General features: G+C 36.8%; 2 protein-coding genes across 2 annotated transcripts in view; one reads left to right on the plus strand and one right to left on the minus strand.

Moving 5' to 3' along the window:
* The window catches only part of LOC117110149 (cation channel sperm-associated protein 2-like), a 20156-nt gene extending 5099 nt beyond the window's left edge, over window positions 1-15057 (minus strand). The window contains exons 1-10 of the mRNA XM_033252763.1: window positions 14942-15057; window positions 12797-12974; window positions 12402-12578; window positions 11974-12042; window positions 5122-5294; window positions 4332-4493; window positions 3837-3961; window positions 3541-3713; window positions 3129-3264; window positions 2691-2851 (exon numbers count right to left, since the gene is read on the minus strand). Of these exons, the coding sequence (XP_033108654.1) occupies window positions 2691-2851; window positions 3129-3264; window positions 3541-3713; window positions 3837-3961; window positions 4332-4493; window positions 5122-5294; window positions 11974-12042; window positions 12402-12578; window positions 12797-12959 (1339 nt within the window). The 5' untranslated portion in view covers window positions 12960-12974; window positions 14942-15057. The remainder of the gene's footprint in view (window positions 1-2690; window positions 2852-3128; window positions 3265-3540; window positions 3714-3836; window positions 3962-4331; window positions 4494-5121; window positions 5295-11973; window positions 12043-12401; window positions 12579-12796; window positions 12975-14941) is intronic.
* LOC117110983 (mucosa-associated lymphoid tissue lymphoma translocation protein 1-like) overlaps window positions 14962-20417 on the plus strand; it is a 19418-nt gene continuing 13962 nt past the window's right edge. Inside the window, exons 1-6 of the mRNA XM_033253842.1 lie at window positions 14962-15114; window positions 15494-15700; window positions 16098-16264; window positions 18293-18589; window positions 19174-19364; window positions 19701-19797. Of these exons, the coding sequence (XP_033109733.1) occupies window positions 15522-15700; window positions 16098-16264; window positions 18293-18589; window positions 19174-19364; window positions 19701-19797 (931 nt within the window). The 5' untranslated portion in view covers window positions 14962-15114; window positions 15494-15521. The remainder of the gene's footprint in view (window positions 15115-15493; window positions 15701-16097; window positions 16265-18292; window positions 18590-19173; window positions 19365-19700; window positions 19798-20417) is intronic.

Consider the following 20417-nt stretch of genomic DNA (forward strand, 5'->3'; position numbering starts at 1 on the left):
AAATTGCAGTTTATAGAAGCATTTAACAAGCTCGCGGTAAAAAAAAATCAAATGTAACAGACATTGCGAATTACCCAAAATTAATAAAATAAAAACTAACACCATAAAACGAATGGCACGCATAGACTAATAATTGACGGCTGTACTCGCAACTAGTATCGGATTGTCGATGCCACAGTAAAGATCAAAGGACTGTACGCACGCGCTATGTTCGAGAGCGGAGATGTGCGTCCTTTTGTTGAATTACCTTGATATACACATATAAGGCCTATTTTCTGTAATAAGAATAAGGAAAATTCACCTGACCGTTTTTAAGAGGCGAAAACCTTAAATTTTCAAGAACTTAAAAAAGTCATTCAAAGATTTCAGAAGTCAAGAAAGCTCATTTCCCGCCATTTAGAAATCAACATTTCCCGAGGAGAACCCGACCTCCCGCACCCCTTTTCTCTTTGGTTCATTGATTTATGAATCCTTTTCAAGAGGGGAAAGCCTTTAATTTTGAAGAACTTAAAAGTCATTTTAAAGACATTTCAGAAGTCGGGAAAATTCATTTCCGCCATCTGGAATCAAAATTATCTTATCTTCGGCGTTTATCGATTCATGGAAAAAAGAATACGTATGCAACTACATACGGTATTTTTATGTATGTATACACATAGGCCTACAACATGGCCTATTTACTGTAATAATAATGAGAAAGTTCACCTGACCGTTTTCAAGAGGGGGACACTTGAATTTTAAGGAACTAAGTCATTAAAATACACCTAGCTCAAAAGTCAGGAAAGCTCATTTCCCGCCATCTAGAAATTAAAATTCTCCCGGGAGAAGGCCCCGGACCCCTCCCCCTTCCGTTTTGAGGTTTGTGGGTAAATTATTGACCCACTCCCCCCACCCCACCAATTTGAACCCAGATCTCCCTCATTCATATTCCCATTCCCATTCATATCCCCCCACCCAACTTTGAAAAACGTTCCGCCAGCCCTGTATTGCTTTGCAGGCCCTTATTGATGAATGTGAAATTTTGCTAAAGAGCATGATATTTTATATAACATTAAGAAGAGTATGTGTTTGACTTTTTATCCTTCTCCTAATAATTTTATTATTTCACTTTGTGGCAATCAGCTTGACTTTGTTCGCAATATTACTTATCTTGGTCATCTGTTATGTTTATGTGTCTGATATGTTTATTAATTTTGGTATTCCTAGTTTTGGTAAATTTATGCGCAAATCTATTTATAGTTTATGTTGCGTATTAATGTGTCTAATAATCTAATTGTAAAAAATGTGTATTTTGAATATTGTAATTTTATTGATATGCATTGAATCTGCGAAATATAAGTTTATAATTATATCCACTAAGCATTGAAATTATGACACTGTATTACTTTCCCAGCTTGTGGTGGTAAAATAATATATTACCAAGTTTGGATATGGTCAGAGTACAATTATTGAAAGAATTATTATTTTTCCTTTAAGAAGCAGTTATAACTTAAAAGCTGTGGTCATAAGATGAATTTTATAACCATATTATTAACTAAGATTATACTTTCCACGTCGGCGCGTGCACTGAAGACGTATTTTTTATTATTTATTTACTTTTTTAATTGGATCTAACATTTATTTGTATAATGATATTGATAAACACTCAAAATTATCTGTAGTGCTATTAAACATTTTACGAATGGACTTTCTTATATTGTGGTCATATTATACTGTAATATTAACAAAGAAGACCATTCAACAAAGAAAAAAAAAAAAAAAAATTCCAAGTCGGTGCATGCATAAAACGTAATTTCCTAGAATTTGGATATATGAGATTTACATTTAATAAACATTCTCTGTACCCGTCTATGCTAAGCATTTGAAGAGTAGACTTCCTTATGATTTAGACCAAAGGAAATATTAATGTATATGGGTCTGAACTTTGAAGGTGACAAAGTGTTCTTCCTTATGTTGTGGTCATATCAGAATGTAATATCATAAAAGACCATTCAACAAACAACATGAAACACATCATATCAAACTTTTAGGTTAAACTATCCACTTCCGTGCATGCATATAACGTAATTGTTTGGATGATATTTTCATGACAATCGAGAATGTACTGATCATATAAATTGTAGACAATTACTGTTGTCCGATTGTGTGCATTGAAAATGGAACGACGAACGGGCTACGGGCCTCGGTTGACACTTCATATTATCATAGGCCCTGTTAATTAATATTGCACAGGAACCTGTCAGGCTCCTCCTCCTTATCACTATTATCATACACAGTAATCATCTCCATCATCATAATTATTAATTGTCCACAGTAAAATGAGGAAAAACTATGAATTCAGAGTGTATTCATTCATTAATAGACGTCTCATAATGCACGGAAGTGTATTTATAAGCATTTGGGAAACAAAACTTTCCGAAAAAGGACCCTAAGACACCCTCACCCGCGACGGAACAAGCAAACATTACGTTCTCTTCTCATGACCCCGCCCGATAGTCAGGGTATAAAGTCTGGATCCGCGCCTGAGAGATCCCTAAAATTTTCTTCCCTCAGCCCCAACCATAAAGGGGCTGAGGTGGACTCTCACACAGCCCCTACCGCCTAATCCTGCATCCGCACAAGGGATAGCTACGGCACTGTGCTCGTGCAACTATTGCTGGCCATCGAGCAGTCCTCTACTTAGTACTTACTATTTGATTTCTGTTGGGTGTCCATCAGTCGATGACTGATGCTCTTCATCAGATCAGATTGATTCTTGAACCCCGATGACGTCTTCTGGTTCTTCGCATTAACATCACTCGGGATGAGACCACCACCTGCATTTGTCGCAGATGGCATCTCGCTTCCGCGTCTGGAATAGTATGCAGGTAATGAATGATAATAAGGGCAAGATATATTTTCGTGAGTTGAAATATTGATTATATAACATTTAATTTTATATTCGAGCACTGTTATTATTAATCTATCTGTTTAGATTGTGTTTACGGTGCTACACAGCAAAGGTTCCTTTTTCATGTGTATGAAAATAAAAGGGTGTCTCCAGCGCTATATACAGTTATTATGAAGATGAATGGTGTGTTTGTGGGGAGGCCATTTTTGTAGGAACAATTTTTGTCTAATATTCTAACCTGGCTTTAATCAAGCCCATGTCATGCTTGTTAAGTTCTTCGGAAAATTTTTCAGCGTCCATGATCATTTTGCGTGTTGTTTCATGTTCACGAACTTCGTCGAATAAGTCATTGCGGATGTTCTGGAAGTTGTTTACTAAAAAAACAAAAAACATGAAGGACACATCAGATACCGTATACAGTAGGGCCTATTAGGAATATAAAACACACGCATCAAGCTTTTCAGACTATCAAATTTTATTTGACAAAAACATGTGACATACCTAAATATGGTCATGATGACATCATATTATGACCATATATAGGAACATGACTATATATGGGCATACCACAGTTTTGATAGTGTGAACAGACCTTAACGTGTGTATTCTTTTGAGTAATAGGCCTATAATAATTTCGTGCGTATGCTTACCCATAATGCCGACGAAGATGTTGCGAAAGATGAAAGAACCGATGCAGATCCACAGGATGATGTAGAAGGTCGTAAATAATTTGTCAGACACCTTCCAGATGTCAGTAAGTACCTTGTGCCACTGATCAAGAGTGAACAACTGAAAGAGCGTAATCAGAGCGCGTCCCAGATTACTGTAGGCGAAAAGATTTGTCGATCATGAATGAAATGCCCATTGCAATCGTCACGAAAGCTTTTAATATTATTAATATAATATCATAACAATTAGGATGGCAGATAAGAGCACTATATCCTACCTGAAACTATTCTTGTATATAAGATCTTCGCGATCTGATCGTGAATAATTGTCGAAAAAGATCACGCCGGCGATGGCAAAAATGTAGGCGAACGTGAACAGAAGAAGCATGATAAACGTCATTGCCTAAAATAAAGCAATTATCCTACCAGATATCACACAGTGGCACATGCAATGAAAAGTGAAATATATATATATACTGTCTCTTATACACATCTAGATGTGTATAAGAGACAGGTGTTACATAGGCAAATCTATATAGGCTATCAATCAAATTAACAAACGAGGTGGTCGCAATTTATTTGATTATTACTGTCTATAGTTAAACTTATCATAAACCTTACTTAAAATATTCTACTCAAACTCCATTCTGTACCACTTGAGAAAACGTTCATCAATTTTAATAAATTGCGGCAAATTAACCGCATCGTTTGTTATTTGATTGAACATATATACTTTATACATATACACATATTGTATACAACTCTTAACTTACATTAAAAGCTTTGGTAATTGCTAAAGCGATGAGGCGAACCTGTCTAAAGCGAGAGACCATCTTCAGAGAACGTAGAATACGGAACACACGTAAGTTATTGACGATCACGCGCACCTCTTTTAGATCGCCGGCTGTGAATGCGATCAATTCGGGAACAAACGACTGCACATAAAAAAAAAAAAAAACACATACACACAGGAAAAGCAAAACACATCAGAGTATTCATGTAGCATTTTCATAACTTGACTATAGTTAAGTTTAGAGCCCGTTCACTAACTCTCTTTTAACTTTTGGTTAAAAATTTATATAGGCCTACTAACTTTCTGCGCTTTTCGGCATACACCGTCGGTCACTGTCAGTAAATTATTTGATTTGAACGGTGCGTTTATAAACAGTTTTGACATTTGTTCGTTTTCAGTTACTGTAAGCGTTCCACTAACCAAGCCCGTATGATTTTTAAAGGGGGGGGGGGGTTCTAATTTTTCACTAAAGGGCACTTTGAGTTCCCACCCACCTCAGCCCCACCATGGCTTGAGTAAACTTTAAAGATATAACACCTCAGATGTCCGGAAATGGCAATAAAAATGCCAACTTTGTTGAAGTTAATTTCAACAAATTCCATGCAAATGATACTTTTCAATAATTTAAAAAGACACTTCTGGAAAAGGGGGAGGGGGTTTCTTTCGAACACCTCGAACCCCACTGGCTACGGGCTGGCTATTTTGATTGGTCAATGGTTCAGTTTGATTGACACACAGAAAGTTCTATTGTGTAAGTATAACTCTCTTACCCCGACGGTAACAATGAAGTCGAAGATATTCCATCCATTTCCCCAGAAGGTCCAGAAGCAGTCGATCCACTTCAGAATGATCTCCATCATGAACAGGATTAATGAACAGTAGTCAAATATCTCCAAAGCGAATCTCAGGCCATCAAGCTCAGGATTAGTGTTACCAGATACCTCTGGAGGAAGGGTAAAAATAACATAATATATAAAATCATTTATATAGCTATTTCATGAAGATCAGAGCGCCCAAAAGCGTGGACTACAGTAGCTCAAACAGTAACTTTCTTCTCCCCTAAGGATCTCTTAGTGTCTGAGCCATTAGTTACCAATTGTCTCGTATCGTGCGGACGGTCCCGCATTTCAAAGTGATTTTGAATGTAACACGCTTTTGCAGAAACACATGCGTGATCATAATTCATCACGCATTTAGTCTAGGCGTGATGACGAATAATCACGAATTCAGGGGGAAATGTATTTAAAATTAGAAGATTAGTTTTATTAAAAATATAAAACGGTCATGCAGTAACTTGAGTCATTAGAGAGCTTTCGTTATCTCGTTTGAGAACCAAATTCACCGAGAGCCTTGGAGGCGCGTGCAGTCTTGTGCGTTCACTGTCACAACCTACCGTTATGTGACTAAACAGTTGTCAGTTAGTATCAAACACACGCGCACGCAGTCAGATAAGTACAGTACGTAAATCACTGACGCGTTATTAAAAATTTATCAGTATGGTTTTGGTTCTGGTTATGGTGGGTAAAACCGACCTCCTAAGGACTCCAAAAGTGTAAGAGCATGGTTCTTAATAGGCGGCCCGTGGGCCAAATTTAGCCAATGGAGTTACGATACCTGACCCTGTGAAAAAATAAAATTAAAAACAAATAATATAATTAAATTAAATCATTTGATAGATAATTTTTCTATTATAAATGAAAACAAAAACGCAATCCCGTATTGAAAAAAAGAATACTGTACAGGCCTATATTAATTAGCAAAAGTCAAAAGAACAGAAGCTTGTTATTTTTAATGTATTTAATCTTTAATTTTCTAATGTTTTTGTTAATTAATTCTAAATAAGTATTTTACATTTTTTTTAAAATGTTTTTTTTTTTTTTTATTAGTTTCAAATTTATCCACAGAGAAATTTTTGTACTTTATGAGAAACGTTTTTTTTTTCTATTTACTTTTAAATTTGATTTTTATTTTAAGGGAAGATCACGCGTGTGAACATGGCTCCTATTGTATAGAAGATGAAAGTGTGCATGTTAGGTTTGTACGCAAAAAAAAGTTAATCTGCTATCAACAAACGCTAAAGATTATGTTAGTTCTAGCTATATCTGGGACAGTCTGGGAAACTGTTAATTTAGTAGACTCAAAATCGAGGTTGTTGAGGCTTTACTTTACATAAATTAGCACTACGGCGGTGTCTACTTGCCACCTGCTAATTTTCCACACGGAATTTTTCCACCTGGAGAATTATTTCCCCCAGCTATTTCCCCTCCCCCATTTTTTCAATGTAGTTTTCCCTTAGTTTTCCCATTGATTTTTTTTCATCAGGTTATGTTCATTTATGAGGGAGAACATATTATTGAGGCAAACATATTATTTTTTAATTTTGTGTTTTCTCTATATCAGTTACTTATTGCCTAGTCGTCGTATAGCTGGTTTTCCACTAGGCGAATTTATTCTCGCGAATCCAAAGCGTCGGCTTATGCACATGCGCATTCACATTCCTATCGGAGTTTTTGCGAAGCGAAAGAATGCGCAACAGAGCTCAGGAAGCGAGCCGACGCTTTGATTCGCGCGAATAAATTCGCCTAGTGGAAAACCAGCTTAAGGCTACACTAAAAAGGTGTGCCGATGATACAAAAGCGTTATTCAGTTCATTGCCTAATTGACTCTTGATGCATTCGCAATACAGTACTGATGAAGCCTAAATACACACTGTAGAAACGTTTTTAAAAGTTTAAATCCGGGTTTACGTAAGAAATAGAGGAAAGAAAACAGGATAACTTTAGAACATTTTGCATTTTTGGAATTTCGATATCACACCTATTTCGTAGTCGTTCTATATACCCATATTTTGTCTGCATCAACAAAACACTATTTCTGTACTTCTACAGTACTTTTGAGGTCAGTGCCCATTAGTGACTCTCTTCAACGATTATTACGCTTACATTTATTTCAAATTATCTATTACGATTGTTGGTAGCATAAAAGCCTATATCATTAAGTATATTCAGTGGCGTAGCTAGGGCAGTCAAGGGGGATGGGGGACGTGCCCCGGGCGCCAGGTTTGGAGGCGCTGAAATGGAAAAATGATAGTAAAAAGAATAGCACTTTTTAGAAAAAACACGACGAAATTGATGTATGTCGTTCAGGCATGAATATTTTCCAGTTAATAATAAGAATCTGAATGTAGTTGTTTTTATTGGTAAATTTAGAGATTGTGATTTCTTTTCAGTCCATTTCGACCGTTTTCTCTCTTTTAAAAAAATTCTATTATGTAATGACTACATGACTAAAGCTCATCCTGCCATATCTCAGTATTGAGCGTGATGAAGCAGACAACATTGCTAACTTTGATCATGTTATTAACTTATTTGCTGATGCAAAAGCACACAAAATTCAGTTGCGAGTTTAAACAAGGTTAAAAATTCAGCAACTTACAAGACTCCACTATAATATAAATTTAGAGAATAAGAATACTAAGCTGTATGCGATAAATACAACAGCCTTACAAATTAGGATAAATGTTAAAGTTTCGAACATGCAGTTTCAATAGTAAGAAGGACGGGTGGCGCCAGGCCCCCTTCGGGGATACTGCCCATCCCCGGCCGTTGAGAAAACTATAATTCGTTGGGGAGAAAAAAAAAAATATGTATTTTGTACATACTGTATTAGTAGACTCCGATTAAATGAGCCTCTGAAACCCATAAATTCTCAAAAATTTCGGGGGCTTCTTCCCCAAACCCCAGACCACTTCGGAAGATCACGCCCACTTTGTTCTCGTCAAGGAAATCTTCCCCCTCGTCGGGGCAGACCGCTCCCCCCCCCCCCCCCCCCTCGGGCAAATCCTGGCGCCACCCCTGGTAAGAAAGAACATATGAGATCTAGAATAATAATAGTTATTCGGGTATAAATAATGTTATTTAGACAGTGCATGATATGGACGTACAGTACGGATATGCTTAAAGTCTATATAACCAATATCAATTTATTTCAAAATATTATAATTATAATTAGGGGGAAAGGGGGCGCAATTTTCTACTCTTGCCCCCGGGCGTCAAAACCTCTAGCTACGCCACTGCCGATGTGATGCTATGAAGAACGCCACACGACGCGCGCAACGGATCGTTTTTAACAATTTTATGTACTTATTAAAACATTGATACAAACCAAAATTGTCAGTTATTTCGTTTGAAACAAGTGTCAGTATAATCTTAGGCAAGCAGGTGGTTAACATAAGCAAGAATTAGTCCAACGAAACTGTTTATCATTTTGATACCTTCCGACAAAAATTAACCCTACCGCCGTCACCACGGCGTCCCCACCGATCGATCTAACGTGACGTTGTTATGTGGGTGTTTTATAGATTATTGAGAATGGTAATATCACCGAGAAAATAGTTAAAATGACAATTGAATGACCAACAAAGACAACTGAAGACAATAGTTCGTCATTAGAAGTTATTAAGTATAACTTTATTAGAACAATTTAACTCAAAATTGAGTTGCCGTCCCCGGCGTCGTCAGTGACGTCGTATGATTTGTGTGCGATGTTTACCAATTAATCCCTATTAGTCAAAAATAGTTGAGCCATGCAATACCTTGCAAAACAACCCAGAAATCCGGTAGTTTGTTGAAGCTCAATGGCTCCTGTGTAATTCATGTTGAGCCAACTGCAGACGAAAAGGTTACAATCTTTCCAGAGATAAGAGATATTTAGATGTCGTAAGAAAACTGATGTAAACAAATCTCCCGGATGTGGATTCTCCCAAATTGGGACCCCTGTGCCGGTATTTAATATAGGGATTCTATTAGACACCAAAACTGAAAATTTTCATACTACTTTTAAAATGTGTAGTGGTTTTAGTTATTACAGACTACAGACATCAAACTAATATACACCAAAAACCGATGTTCTGTGTACATATTTAATGCCAATACTATAGTTTTAGTAGGACATTGTATTTCTAAAATTAAATAGAGCGCAAGACTTAAAGTAATCCATTCTAAAAAACTTGAAGAAAAATTCAACCATAATGTATAATATCATGGTTTTGGCATACCCAAATAAAAAATGTTTCCTTCATTCAATAAATATATTAAAATATTGGCCTATAGTGATGATTATGATTTGGGTAGAACGAGCGCAGGACTTGATATGTGACTACCGAGAAACATTAGTAACAGCATACAGTGACTGTACATCCATTCCAACAATCTTACATTTACTATATCATTCTTTATGATTTCCCTATAAATAGAGATATTGAAAAACTACTTTTAGAACCGGTCTTTAATTATCCTAGAGCGATTCTAATTAGAGACCAAAGCTGGTAAAGACCACTAAAACCCCGGTCCCGAAAGTGATTTTTATTTGGTATGGAGGGAGGCCTGTAATCTAATAGGATTAAGAAAAAGTGGTCGGGCCAAAGACGGTGCGACCGGCGCAGTTCCGACGGCCTGGTTAAAATATTGACTGATATAAGAATAAGTTCTACTACCGTACTCGCGCGAATAAGCGCCCCGTTTGAATAAGCGCCCTTCTCGAATAACCGCCCCTCCTAACGTGAAAATTTCCATAAGCGCCCCGTTCGAATAAGCGCCCCCTCATAAGATTTTCTTTTTAGCAAGTCAATAATCCAATCAATCCTGGGACTATGGTTGTTGGCATGATTTGAGCTATAGAGTGGAAACACATTCTTCTTTGGCAATATCAAAATGAGGATATTTCTCTTGGACAGATGAGAGCTCCGATCCTTGGACAGACAGTATATTTTCAACTTTACTCTTTTTACATATTTGTCTATGCCTAGTCCTACTCCTAATTTTTCCCCGACCTTGTACATTATCATCTGAGTTTTCAAGAAAAAATACAATGATCCTGCCATCCTGCTAATCTCAATCGGCCGATGGCCAACAAGCTAACCACTAGCATCTGCTATTTTGCTGTTATGTAAATATTCACGCATTCTTGTCATGAGCCATGTTCTCTGGACGATTATCTTTTCTGACCACCATTCGTAATGTCCTTATATAATCCTTTTTTCATTCACAAAGTGCATCTTGAATTTAATAATTTCCCATAAGAACCCCTCGATTTTCATCTATTTCCATAAGCGCCCCTCAATTCCCACTCTGTTTTCATAAGCACCCCGTTTAAATAAGCGCCCCGTTTGAATAAGCGCCCCTCAAAAGTCCAAAAATATTTTAAGCGCCCGGGCGCTTATTCGCGCGAGTACGGTACATTAAACCTCGATCCTAAACTACTGTAAGTGATGTCCTACTATAACACATTTGTCTGTGTACAAGAACAGAAATATATCAATATTTTTATATAAATCAAGGTTCTGGTTTGGGGGAACTTTATTTCGGCTCCCCCAGATTCATCTTCTTTAAAGTTCAAAATTTACATTTGTTTATTATATAGGTTTGGTATGTAGCACCGTAAACACATGTAAGGAAATAGATAGATATATAAGTGCTCGAATATATAGGCCCAACATTAAATAGAAATTAAATGGTCCATATTGAAACACTCCTCAATAAAAAAAAACCTCCGCCTATGGGCAATGTTTAGTAACAATGTACGCATAATAAAATTTACATACATGGGTGTAAGTTACTATCAATAAGTATACCTAACTAGCAAGCCACACGCTGATGATGAAAAATGGTTTCCGAAATAGGCCTGTCTGAATTTCCTGTATATTCTGTAATAATTTACCAATATGGGAGGAGGTTTAAAGTCTCAAATTTTCATCATTTTAAATCCACGTGTGTTGTTAGAACTATATATCTGTCGTTGAAACAAAAAACTATGAAAACAAGGCATGTAGACTATTGAACACTGTATATATTTTCGAAAGAAATGTTCGGTCAGTCCTCAGCCTTTATCACGGGGGTGGTGGCAGCGGGGAGGGGGAAGCGGGTCATCCCCTTTTTGTTGAAAACCGTTCCCCCATTCCCCCCCCCCCCCAAAAAAAAATTACCAAAAACATTATAACGATACTTAATTACCGGTACTAAGATAGTATCTTCGGCCCGTGAGTCTAACTCAAATCAAATACTAATAATAATAATTCCAATCCAGTTTTATATATGCTTTTAGAAAATACAAGACCAGACACATTATTGTTAAGACTCAAATAGAAATGGAAGAAGAGAGGTTAAGTTAATTAATTGCCGTACACAGAGACTAAATACTTCTTAATGTGGTATTTAAACTATTCAATGTGAATTTATTTTTTAGGTCATGAGAAACCTTAGCCCATAATTTCGGACCCCAAAAAAGAAATAAAAAACACCTGATACTAGTACTGTATAATTGTTGCTAGAAAATCCTCGGAGAGCCGGGAACGTTGGAGAGCCGGGAACTCTTTGCGTCGTACGACGACGATTCAAACTCCGCTCCCTGTGTGTGAGCGTTGACGACGCGACACCCTCGCTGATTGTCGGTGGCAGTCTGAACGGATCGTCATTAAAAACGATCCGTTGTGCACGCGTCGTAGCGTTGCTTTCTTCGTAGAATCGCGTCGGTCGATGACTGTGCCGTCGGGGGTATCGAGTGACCGGCTTTATGAACATGGCGGGATAGTTGGAAATAATTTGAAAACGACCAACAGAACTCACCTGACTGTACACCAAGCGCAATAGAATTCGTTAAGATGAGCAACAGCATGAAGTTCTGAAATAAAGAGCCTGTTTATAACGTCATGGATAATAAACTATAATACAAAGTGAAAAGGACGGCATAATTAAGAAGATGATGGCGATTAATGGTGTGTATGATGTCAGGATGTTTAAAGATGATGAATATTACAGGAAGTAGGTGGATGATAATAAGAATGATGATGATGATGATGATGATAATGATGATGATGATGATGATGGTGATTGATAGAGTTTTTTTGTGAAGCACATCAATAGTTAATAATTATAATAATAAGCCTAATAATAATAATAACAATAATAATAATTATTAGTAATCATTATCATATGGCCGCAGTTGAAACAATGATAGACAGCCTGGTCCACCATGTTTGATTGACAAAGGATACTCTCAAGAACGAAATGTGCCCACATATCCAAAGGTGGATTTTTTGCGTTTTTGTTTATTACACGATTTTTTCGTCTATCGCTCATTTTGATTTGAGATTTATCTTTACTTGAATATACTTGGAATTTTATCAATTCATTTGCGTTGTCCATCATCACTTTGTTCAGAAAATCTTTATCTGAAAAAAAATTGAAAATTTGATTTTGATACATTTTAGCTGAAAATAATAGGCATTTTAATTGGTGTATGTCATACATGTAAGCCTTAGCCTATACAATCTTACTTTTACTTCGATAATTAGCACGCGTCCATCTTATCAAAGTGGCCCAATTGCATTAACTTATTAAGATAAAAAAGAAATGTACCATATGACATGAGTGTAAATTTTAATTTTACCTGCAATGTCTTTAGAATAGTGTACTGGAGCATCCACTAGGCCTTGTTCGTCAAAACTCTCCAAGAGGTGAAAATCTTCGATAAGCTTAGAGCGAAAAAGCTCGGCCTTTGGTGAAATTTCTTGGTACAGGTGGGACATTCTTGCACTTTGTTCATCCGTCATCGTTGTGTAATTTGTCTGTATAAATATTAATATTAATAATTTTTGTATATAAAATAAAAAGTAGATTGATACTAGGCCCTATGCCTATTGACTGCGTCCGTTTTATTAACTAAAAGCCTAGACTAGGCAGGCCTGTCTTCCCTGGCTAATAGGCATCGCTAGTAAGTGTATTATAGATACAGATATGCTAGATACACTTATACCCCATTCAGACTAGCATCGCATTGCGATCGGTTGTAGCAATTGCGACACCCAATCGCAAAGTAAAATCGTGTGTGAAAGCTCACCAATAGTAGTCGATGTAATCGATATCGCAATTGTTACCCGTTGCGATTGGGTGCTACAATCTTTATTACTCCCGATTACCACGGAATCTGATCGCAACGAATCACAACGAATTCCACAGGTACTGTTTGGCTGAGGTCAGGCAACATAGGCCTAGACACTGGAGGCCTAGGCCCTAGAATGTAAAGTTTGCTTGTGTTGGTCTGAATGCGTTCGTTTATTGCGATCGGGAGTAATAATTTTTGGATTACCACCGATTACATCGCAACCGATCGCAAGAGAGTGTAGTCTGAATAGGGTATAACTGCAGTGGCGTATCAGCGAATCCTCGTGGTCATAGCAGTGGCGTACCCAAGGGGGCACAAAAAGCTTGCGCCCCCAGTCGCTCCCCCATTCGAAAACTTCGAAGCAAAAAAATTAGGCTAGGCTTATGCTTATGCTGTCACGGTTAACGTGTATTAGGGAATCTAGGAAGCAATATTTTTCAGTGGGCGTGGCCACCGAAAATAAATTCCACGCCCCCTCATATTTTGGTCGCCCCCTCCCCCCACCATTTTAATACTGCTAGGCCTAGATACGCCACTGTATAAAAGTATAACTGTAGTGCCATTCACATTGTAATTGAGTTTCCTAGACAGCTACAGTTGTGGTAATAACGATAATAGAAACAAAGTATAAACATTTAGGCCCTGAGGCCTGCTAGTATTTAGCCTATAGGCTAGCCCCATAGAGGCCTGGTTTGTCAGTGCCCATATCTTCTTTTAATATCAGGCCTAGGCCCTAGGCTAGGCCTAGGGCCTAGGCCTAGCCTAGACTAAAATTAAAAGTAGAAATATTCTTACTATTTTTCAAATTTCCTCCATTTCGTACATTATCATGATTTCTATACAAAGTACGGTACTGGACGTATGACAGGGCTCCTGGGATTTTGATAGTATTAAAAATTCTAGTCCAAAAATGGCATTCCAACCGCATTATAAACACCTATATTGTAAATCGTGTTTTAATTAGATCAATAATTACAACCATAATAAATTATTATAACAAAGCATCCCCGGAAAGTTTCAAAACAATTCTACAAACCATCCAACACACGAGACTTACTCGTACTTACGATAATCGACCGAAAAGAATGAGTACAGTTACAAATAATATATTTAATTATATCTTGCAGTTGTATTTCGTTATTTTAATAAGAAAACGTGTAAAAATCTAGCTGCTCAGTACATTATTCTATGCAATCGAAATTTGAACATTCGCGTTCCCATGCGCAACTTCTGAACACGCACTAATTGCGCGCAGCAAAAAAATGTGCTTTATTGTGAGCACGTCTTAGCACATAATATGTCTATGGGACAAACACCACACGCTTCGACGATTCTCATTTAAATTTCCTCCATTTCGTACATTATCATGATTTCTATACAAAGTACGGTACTGGACGTATGACAGGGCTCCTGGGATTTTGATAGTATTAAAAATTCTAGTCCAAAAATGGCATTCTAACCGCATTATAAACACCTATATTGTAAATCGTGTTTTAATTAGATCAATAATTACAACCATAATAAATTATTATAACAAAGCATCCCCGGACGCCCCCAGAGCTGCCCTGGTTTCGTGCTATTAATTTGTTATTTCTGTAATTGTGATTATGTGATGAGGTGCGCGAATAAATTTCAGGGGAAACCCCTTACCTGATTACGTCACACGAGCTTGAAATCGGAAGCGACGAAACACGCCAAGACTTCGAAGTCGTAGGCCTACTTCGTCAAGGTTTTCGGTGTCGTATAGGCCTACTATACGATTTGTTTTGGAACGAGTGAAGTGTAGAGATAATGCGGGAAGTATTGAATCGCCTGTACTAAGAGTAGGTATTTACAATTTCAGTAAATTTGACATTAATTCAACAAACCAATCCTTGGGCATTGTTTTATGATCAAGCTTAGGCCTAGGCCTAGATCCGGAACGCGTAGGCGGAAGGACAGAGATTCGAGAATGGAGAAGAGGCCAGAACGGGGGCTTAAGCCTCCATTGGACAGGTCAAGCCCCCACTTCCCGGGAAATTTATTCGATGCGGCTTTGTTCAAAATGAGGGTCTAACGGGGGTGTTTATTCAAAGTGGGGAATTTTTTCAAATAAATACGGTAATTTATTAATTGTCTAGCGAAAGAATTTCTGCCTCATCTTTCCTATAGGAGGTTACAGTGAATAAAATTAAAATCAAGTATATTTAATTGGTCTTCTAGCTTCAATACTCAAGAGACAACTTCCATTATGAATCAAGACTATTATGACTATGAGGACTACCCACCGTCGGCCAGGGTGAATCCAAATGATTGTATATTGGAGCTAAATTCTGTCATTATTAGCAGTCTAATTACTAAACTTGACTCTGCTGATCACACTAAAAACTGGAGGGCGCTCATCGATGCTTTGCCAGATACTCCATACACGTAAGTTTAATAAACCGTGAAGTAGTAGTAACATGCTGATATTTCAAATTTATGTTTTGTATACAACCACACCCTCTTGCATTGGAAATTTAGGTTCAAGATAGCTTTAATTGACTATTAAAAATAAAAGAAATTCATTTGAAACCGAACAGAAGTTAAAAGAGTGCACTTAACCCAAATCGCCACACAAATGTAAAAGATTATGAAAAGAATATATAAATATATATAAAACTGCATAAAAAAGACAAATTTAAAACACTAAAATATTCAAGAGAGTTCAAACTTTAAAAAGAGCTGATATATGAAGGCCTACATGAATGCTTAAAAAAATGTTGTTATATAGTAGGCAAAAGTAAATCATAAGCATGAATATGTGTATTTTAATATCTTTATCTAGACTCCTTGATGTTGAATGGTTTGCCAATAAGAGATTGGAGAAGAGAAGTCCATCTAAGGCACTGCTTGCTTCTCTGGGAAATCATGGCAGAACGGTGGAGCAGCTCATTTATTACCTCAAGAGGATTGAGAATGAACCAGCTTTACTGTTGCTCCAGACTCCATCTGGTATGTATCACCCAAAGAGGAAATGGTATCACCCAAAAAAGGATTTGCACAAAAAAAAATCGGATCAGTGTTTGATACCATTTTGTTGAAGTAGGACATTGTCCAGTTGTGGGTAAAGGAATTAAAAACAGATGGGGAATTTGGAAGGGAATTTTACAGATTGATAGTCCAGACCAACTAAGTCCCAACTTGGTCATATCTGAGGTCTGAAATTTTATGACTATGTCACCTCTAGATGGCTTGAAATGAGATTCTCTCAAACTTAATTTTGGAAGGTAATTTTCTTTTTCCCCCATTTGTAGCATTAACAAAATTTAGGGTGCTTGGGCCAGCTGAATTTCAATCTGCCCCAGCACACAACACAGCAATACACTCCAAGCTTAGAGAATGGATCTTAATCTTTTGGGACAAAACCTTATATATGCATGGCATGTACAATACGAGACTATAACTGTGGAAGGATGAGTTGAAAAAAAATTAGAAAATTTAGGTGGGTTTAATGAATTAATGGATGAATATATAAAAATACATGTCATGTGTAAGTTTCAAAACAATTTAGTCTATATATTAAAGAACCAATTAGGTTATTTTAAAAATACATTATTGATATTTATTGATATCTTTTAATTTTAGTAGATTTATGTGTCAAAACAATTTACTCATCATCATCATCCCATAGTCAAGTTGACCGTTGGGGCACTGTAGATGACCTAGCAACCAGTTCCATCCTTCTCGATCCTCCGTTTTCCGATCTTGATATGTGACCGTACCACTTTAATTTTCTTTTCATTACAATGGTCAACAGATCTTCGTATGGCCCAATCGCTTGTCTTGTTCTGTTCCTTACCTCTTCGTTTGTGATGCGGTCTTTATAGGAGATACCAAGGATCTTTCTGAAGCATCTCGTTTCCATGGCCTGAATTTTTTTCTCTAACTCAGCTGTCAGAGTCCACGACTCACATACATATAAGAAAATAGAGATGACAATTCTGCTGGAACATTGTCCACTCCTGCAGATTTCCCCCTCTTCAGTGATTTCACTGCTGTTTCCACTTCCTCCCGGAGAATGGGAAGTTTGTCGATGTTGTTTGCTGGTGGGACATTTAGTACTTCTGGGTTTCCTTTAATTAGGTAGTTATACAGTTCAGAGCAGTACTCTGTCCATCGCTTCATTATATCTTGGTTTTCTGTTAAGTTGTTCCCTGCTTTATCCTGAATGGTAGTCCTTGTTTCGTTCTCGTCAAGTCTTTCACTAATTGATACGCCTTCTTACTGTTGTTCCTTTTAAGGCTATATTCAATGTCTTGGCATTGTTTCTCAATCCAGTTTTCTTTTACCTCAATGGTGATGTTGTTCCTAGTTCGAATCCTGTTGCTTAATATCCTATTGTTCAATACACTATCGCTTAATACATCAGTCACATACTTTTCACCTCCGCCCTGATGTGTGACGGTAGGCGCGGACCTTAGTAACCCGGGTGACGTCTGATCCGGTATGAAATTTTGATTGGTTGCGTTCATCATGGTGAGTCTTGGGCAGTATGGCCTGGCGGTGCCCATCCCTCTCCAGGCCGTTAGCCACAACCGAAGTCCTCCGTTACTTGGAGGTTCGCTTTGGCCCTGGACACATGGCCGTTAAACTCCTAGGAGTTCGTCCGCCCTAGCCGGTGACCTCATTCGAAGTCCATTCGCCTTGTGATGCTGTGTCAACATCACCTCCTCACGTGGTTCAGTCCGCCAGCTGAAGCGGTTTGCCAGGGTGTGGCGCTTGGAGCCAGCATGTGAGAGTTTAGGAGATAGATGAGGACCAGTGGTGCCCGTCCACCCTATCAATTAGGGTGCAGCATGCCAAACTACCAAGGTATTACCCCTATCCAGAGCCCCTTACACCCAATTCACTACTGTTTGTAAAAACTGTACATCCATAGCTGTGATGATCAGTACTAAAAGGATTAAAATGACTTTATACCATTTCTGTATTATACAGAAACACATTTTCATCATTTTTGTCCTGTATTCTCTGTTGTAGAAGATATATGCATTATTCAGCAACCTGTTGGTGTTACAATTGATGAGGGAAGGGATTCAACAGCCTCGTTTTCTTGTCATGCAAGAGGCTTCCCATTCCCTCGCTACCAATGGTTCAAGGCTTGTCAGTCGGAGGCAATAACGGTTCCAAATGGAAACCACCGGGTGTTGAAAATTAATCCGGTTACCAAGCAAGATGCTGGATTTTATTCATGCAGAGTACACAATGACCGGGAAGGGAGAGTGGTCAGTTACTGTTTTACACATTGGGCCGAGTTGAAAGTTGAAATAGCACAAGGTATCACCAGTTATTTATTCATTCTTTTATTCAAACATTCATCTATTATTTATGATTCATTATTTTCTTTTTTTCAATTATTCCTCCAATAACATAGTCATTCAATCAGTTTCCTTTATTCTTTTATTTCAATCATTAACATACTTATGTTTTATTCATGGGCTGAGTTCAAAGTTGAAATACAGAGGACCTCTTCTAGTCAGCTTTGTGCTGCAAGAATTAACCTCTTTAAATATGGTATAATTAATAAATAAATTAATTAATATATTTTTTTTTTATAATTATTTCCATTTTATACATTCATTCATTCAATCCACCATTAAACTTAATTTATACATCCAAGTATCCATTTATTCTGTTATTATTATTTTTTAATTCATTCATTCATCCACATGAATCTTTTCTTTTTTGTTTATACATGTATCGATTATATGGTTTAATTATGTATATGCCTACATTTAATCAAAAAGCAGATAAAATTAATTTAAATGACGTTTCCCATAGTTCTAAATTAATTTTTTTAAACAAAAAATTGCTAATAAATATGAATCTAACAAATATAATTAAATGTTCGTTTTTATCAGAATTTATGATGTCAACATTAGAGGTAACAAAGCATCCGTTGTCTGTAACAGCAGACGTGGGGAATGAAATCGTTCTTGAATGTAGTGTCATATGCCAGTTCAAACCATGGTTTCAATGGTACATTATGAAATCAGATGGAGAGAATCTCGCTCCGGTTGCCATACCGGGCAAGACGAACCAAAAGCTTGTAGTAAGTAAAGCTAAAGAAATCTATGTAATTTGGATTTTTTTTAATATACTTTCGTTCCATTATTGATCTTTACATATGTTCTTTGGAGAGATATTAAACAGAAACTCATTACTGTATATAATACGGTATATTTAGAAAGGAGTAGGGTATTGTTTTGTATTGAACTTTAACCAATTTACTTCCTGTTCTACGTTTGTGTTTGTATTTCTTTGTAAATGTTTTGTTAAGGAAACAGGTTGTTACTTATACATTCACCACTGACAATCCTTGACCTAAATATACAAATTTATGAAATTATGAATAACGATGGATAATTTGGGGTTTTTTAATCAACAGTTCAAACAAGTGAATGTTAATGACAGTGGACATTACAAATGTAAGATTGAAAGTGGCAGAGAAAAGATATGGACATATTTTGCCAAGGTGGAAGTTGGTAAGTTTTTTAAAAATAGTATTTTTATTTTAAGTCTATTTCACTCATTGTATTCAGCTTCCAATTTCTTGCTAAAGTCCCATGTCTAATGAATTGTGACGTTATCACTTCATTGCTAGGAGTGACTCTTAAATTATCCTTCTTATTCTTATTCTGTTTATTGCCAAAACATCACACACACAACAAAAAAAATAGCTTCAAACTTGGTAAATTGGCAGGAAAATGTTAGGTATACATTATTTTACTTTTTTGCATACTGTATAATAATAATGTTTTGTATGTATCTATATTATTTAATTTGCTTTTTTATGATGTTCCGTAATGTGTACTTTATGTTAATTGTAAATAAGGTATCTCACAGACATAATGGAAAACAGCATTGCATTTGTTGATTTGTGCTTCGTGAATTAATACTAGTTTTACTACTACTACAAAGAGTCAGTGTGTTTCTGACTCACTTAGATTCACATTAAACTTAGCTATTTAAATATTGTAGAACTGTTTAATCGATAATAAACCAAGCACAATTTGATGTAAACATACTGCGAGCTTCTGTCTATGTTGTCAAGCAAACCAAATGAAACTATTCAAATATTTAAAAATTGATTAATATAAACTTA

The sequence above is a fragment of the Anneissia japonica genome, unplaced genomic scaffold, assembly GCF_011630105.1.
Source record: "Anneissia japonica isolate Jap-2015-1 unplaced genomic scaffold, ASM1163010v1 scaffold1511_len2985839_cov193, whole genome shotgun sequence".
In the NCBI taxonomy this organism is placed as follows: domain Eukaryota; kingdom Metazoa; phylum Echinodermata; class Crinoidea; order Comatulida; family Comatulidae; genus Anneissia; species Anneissia japonica.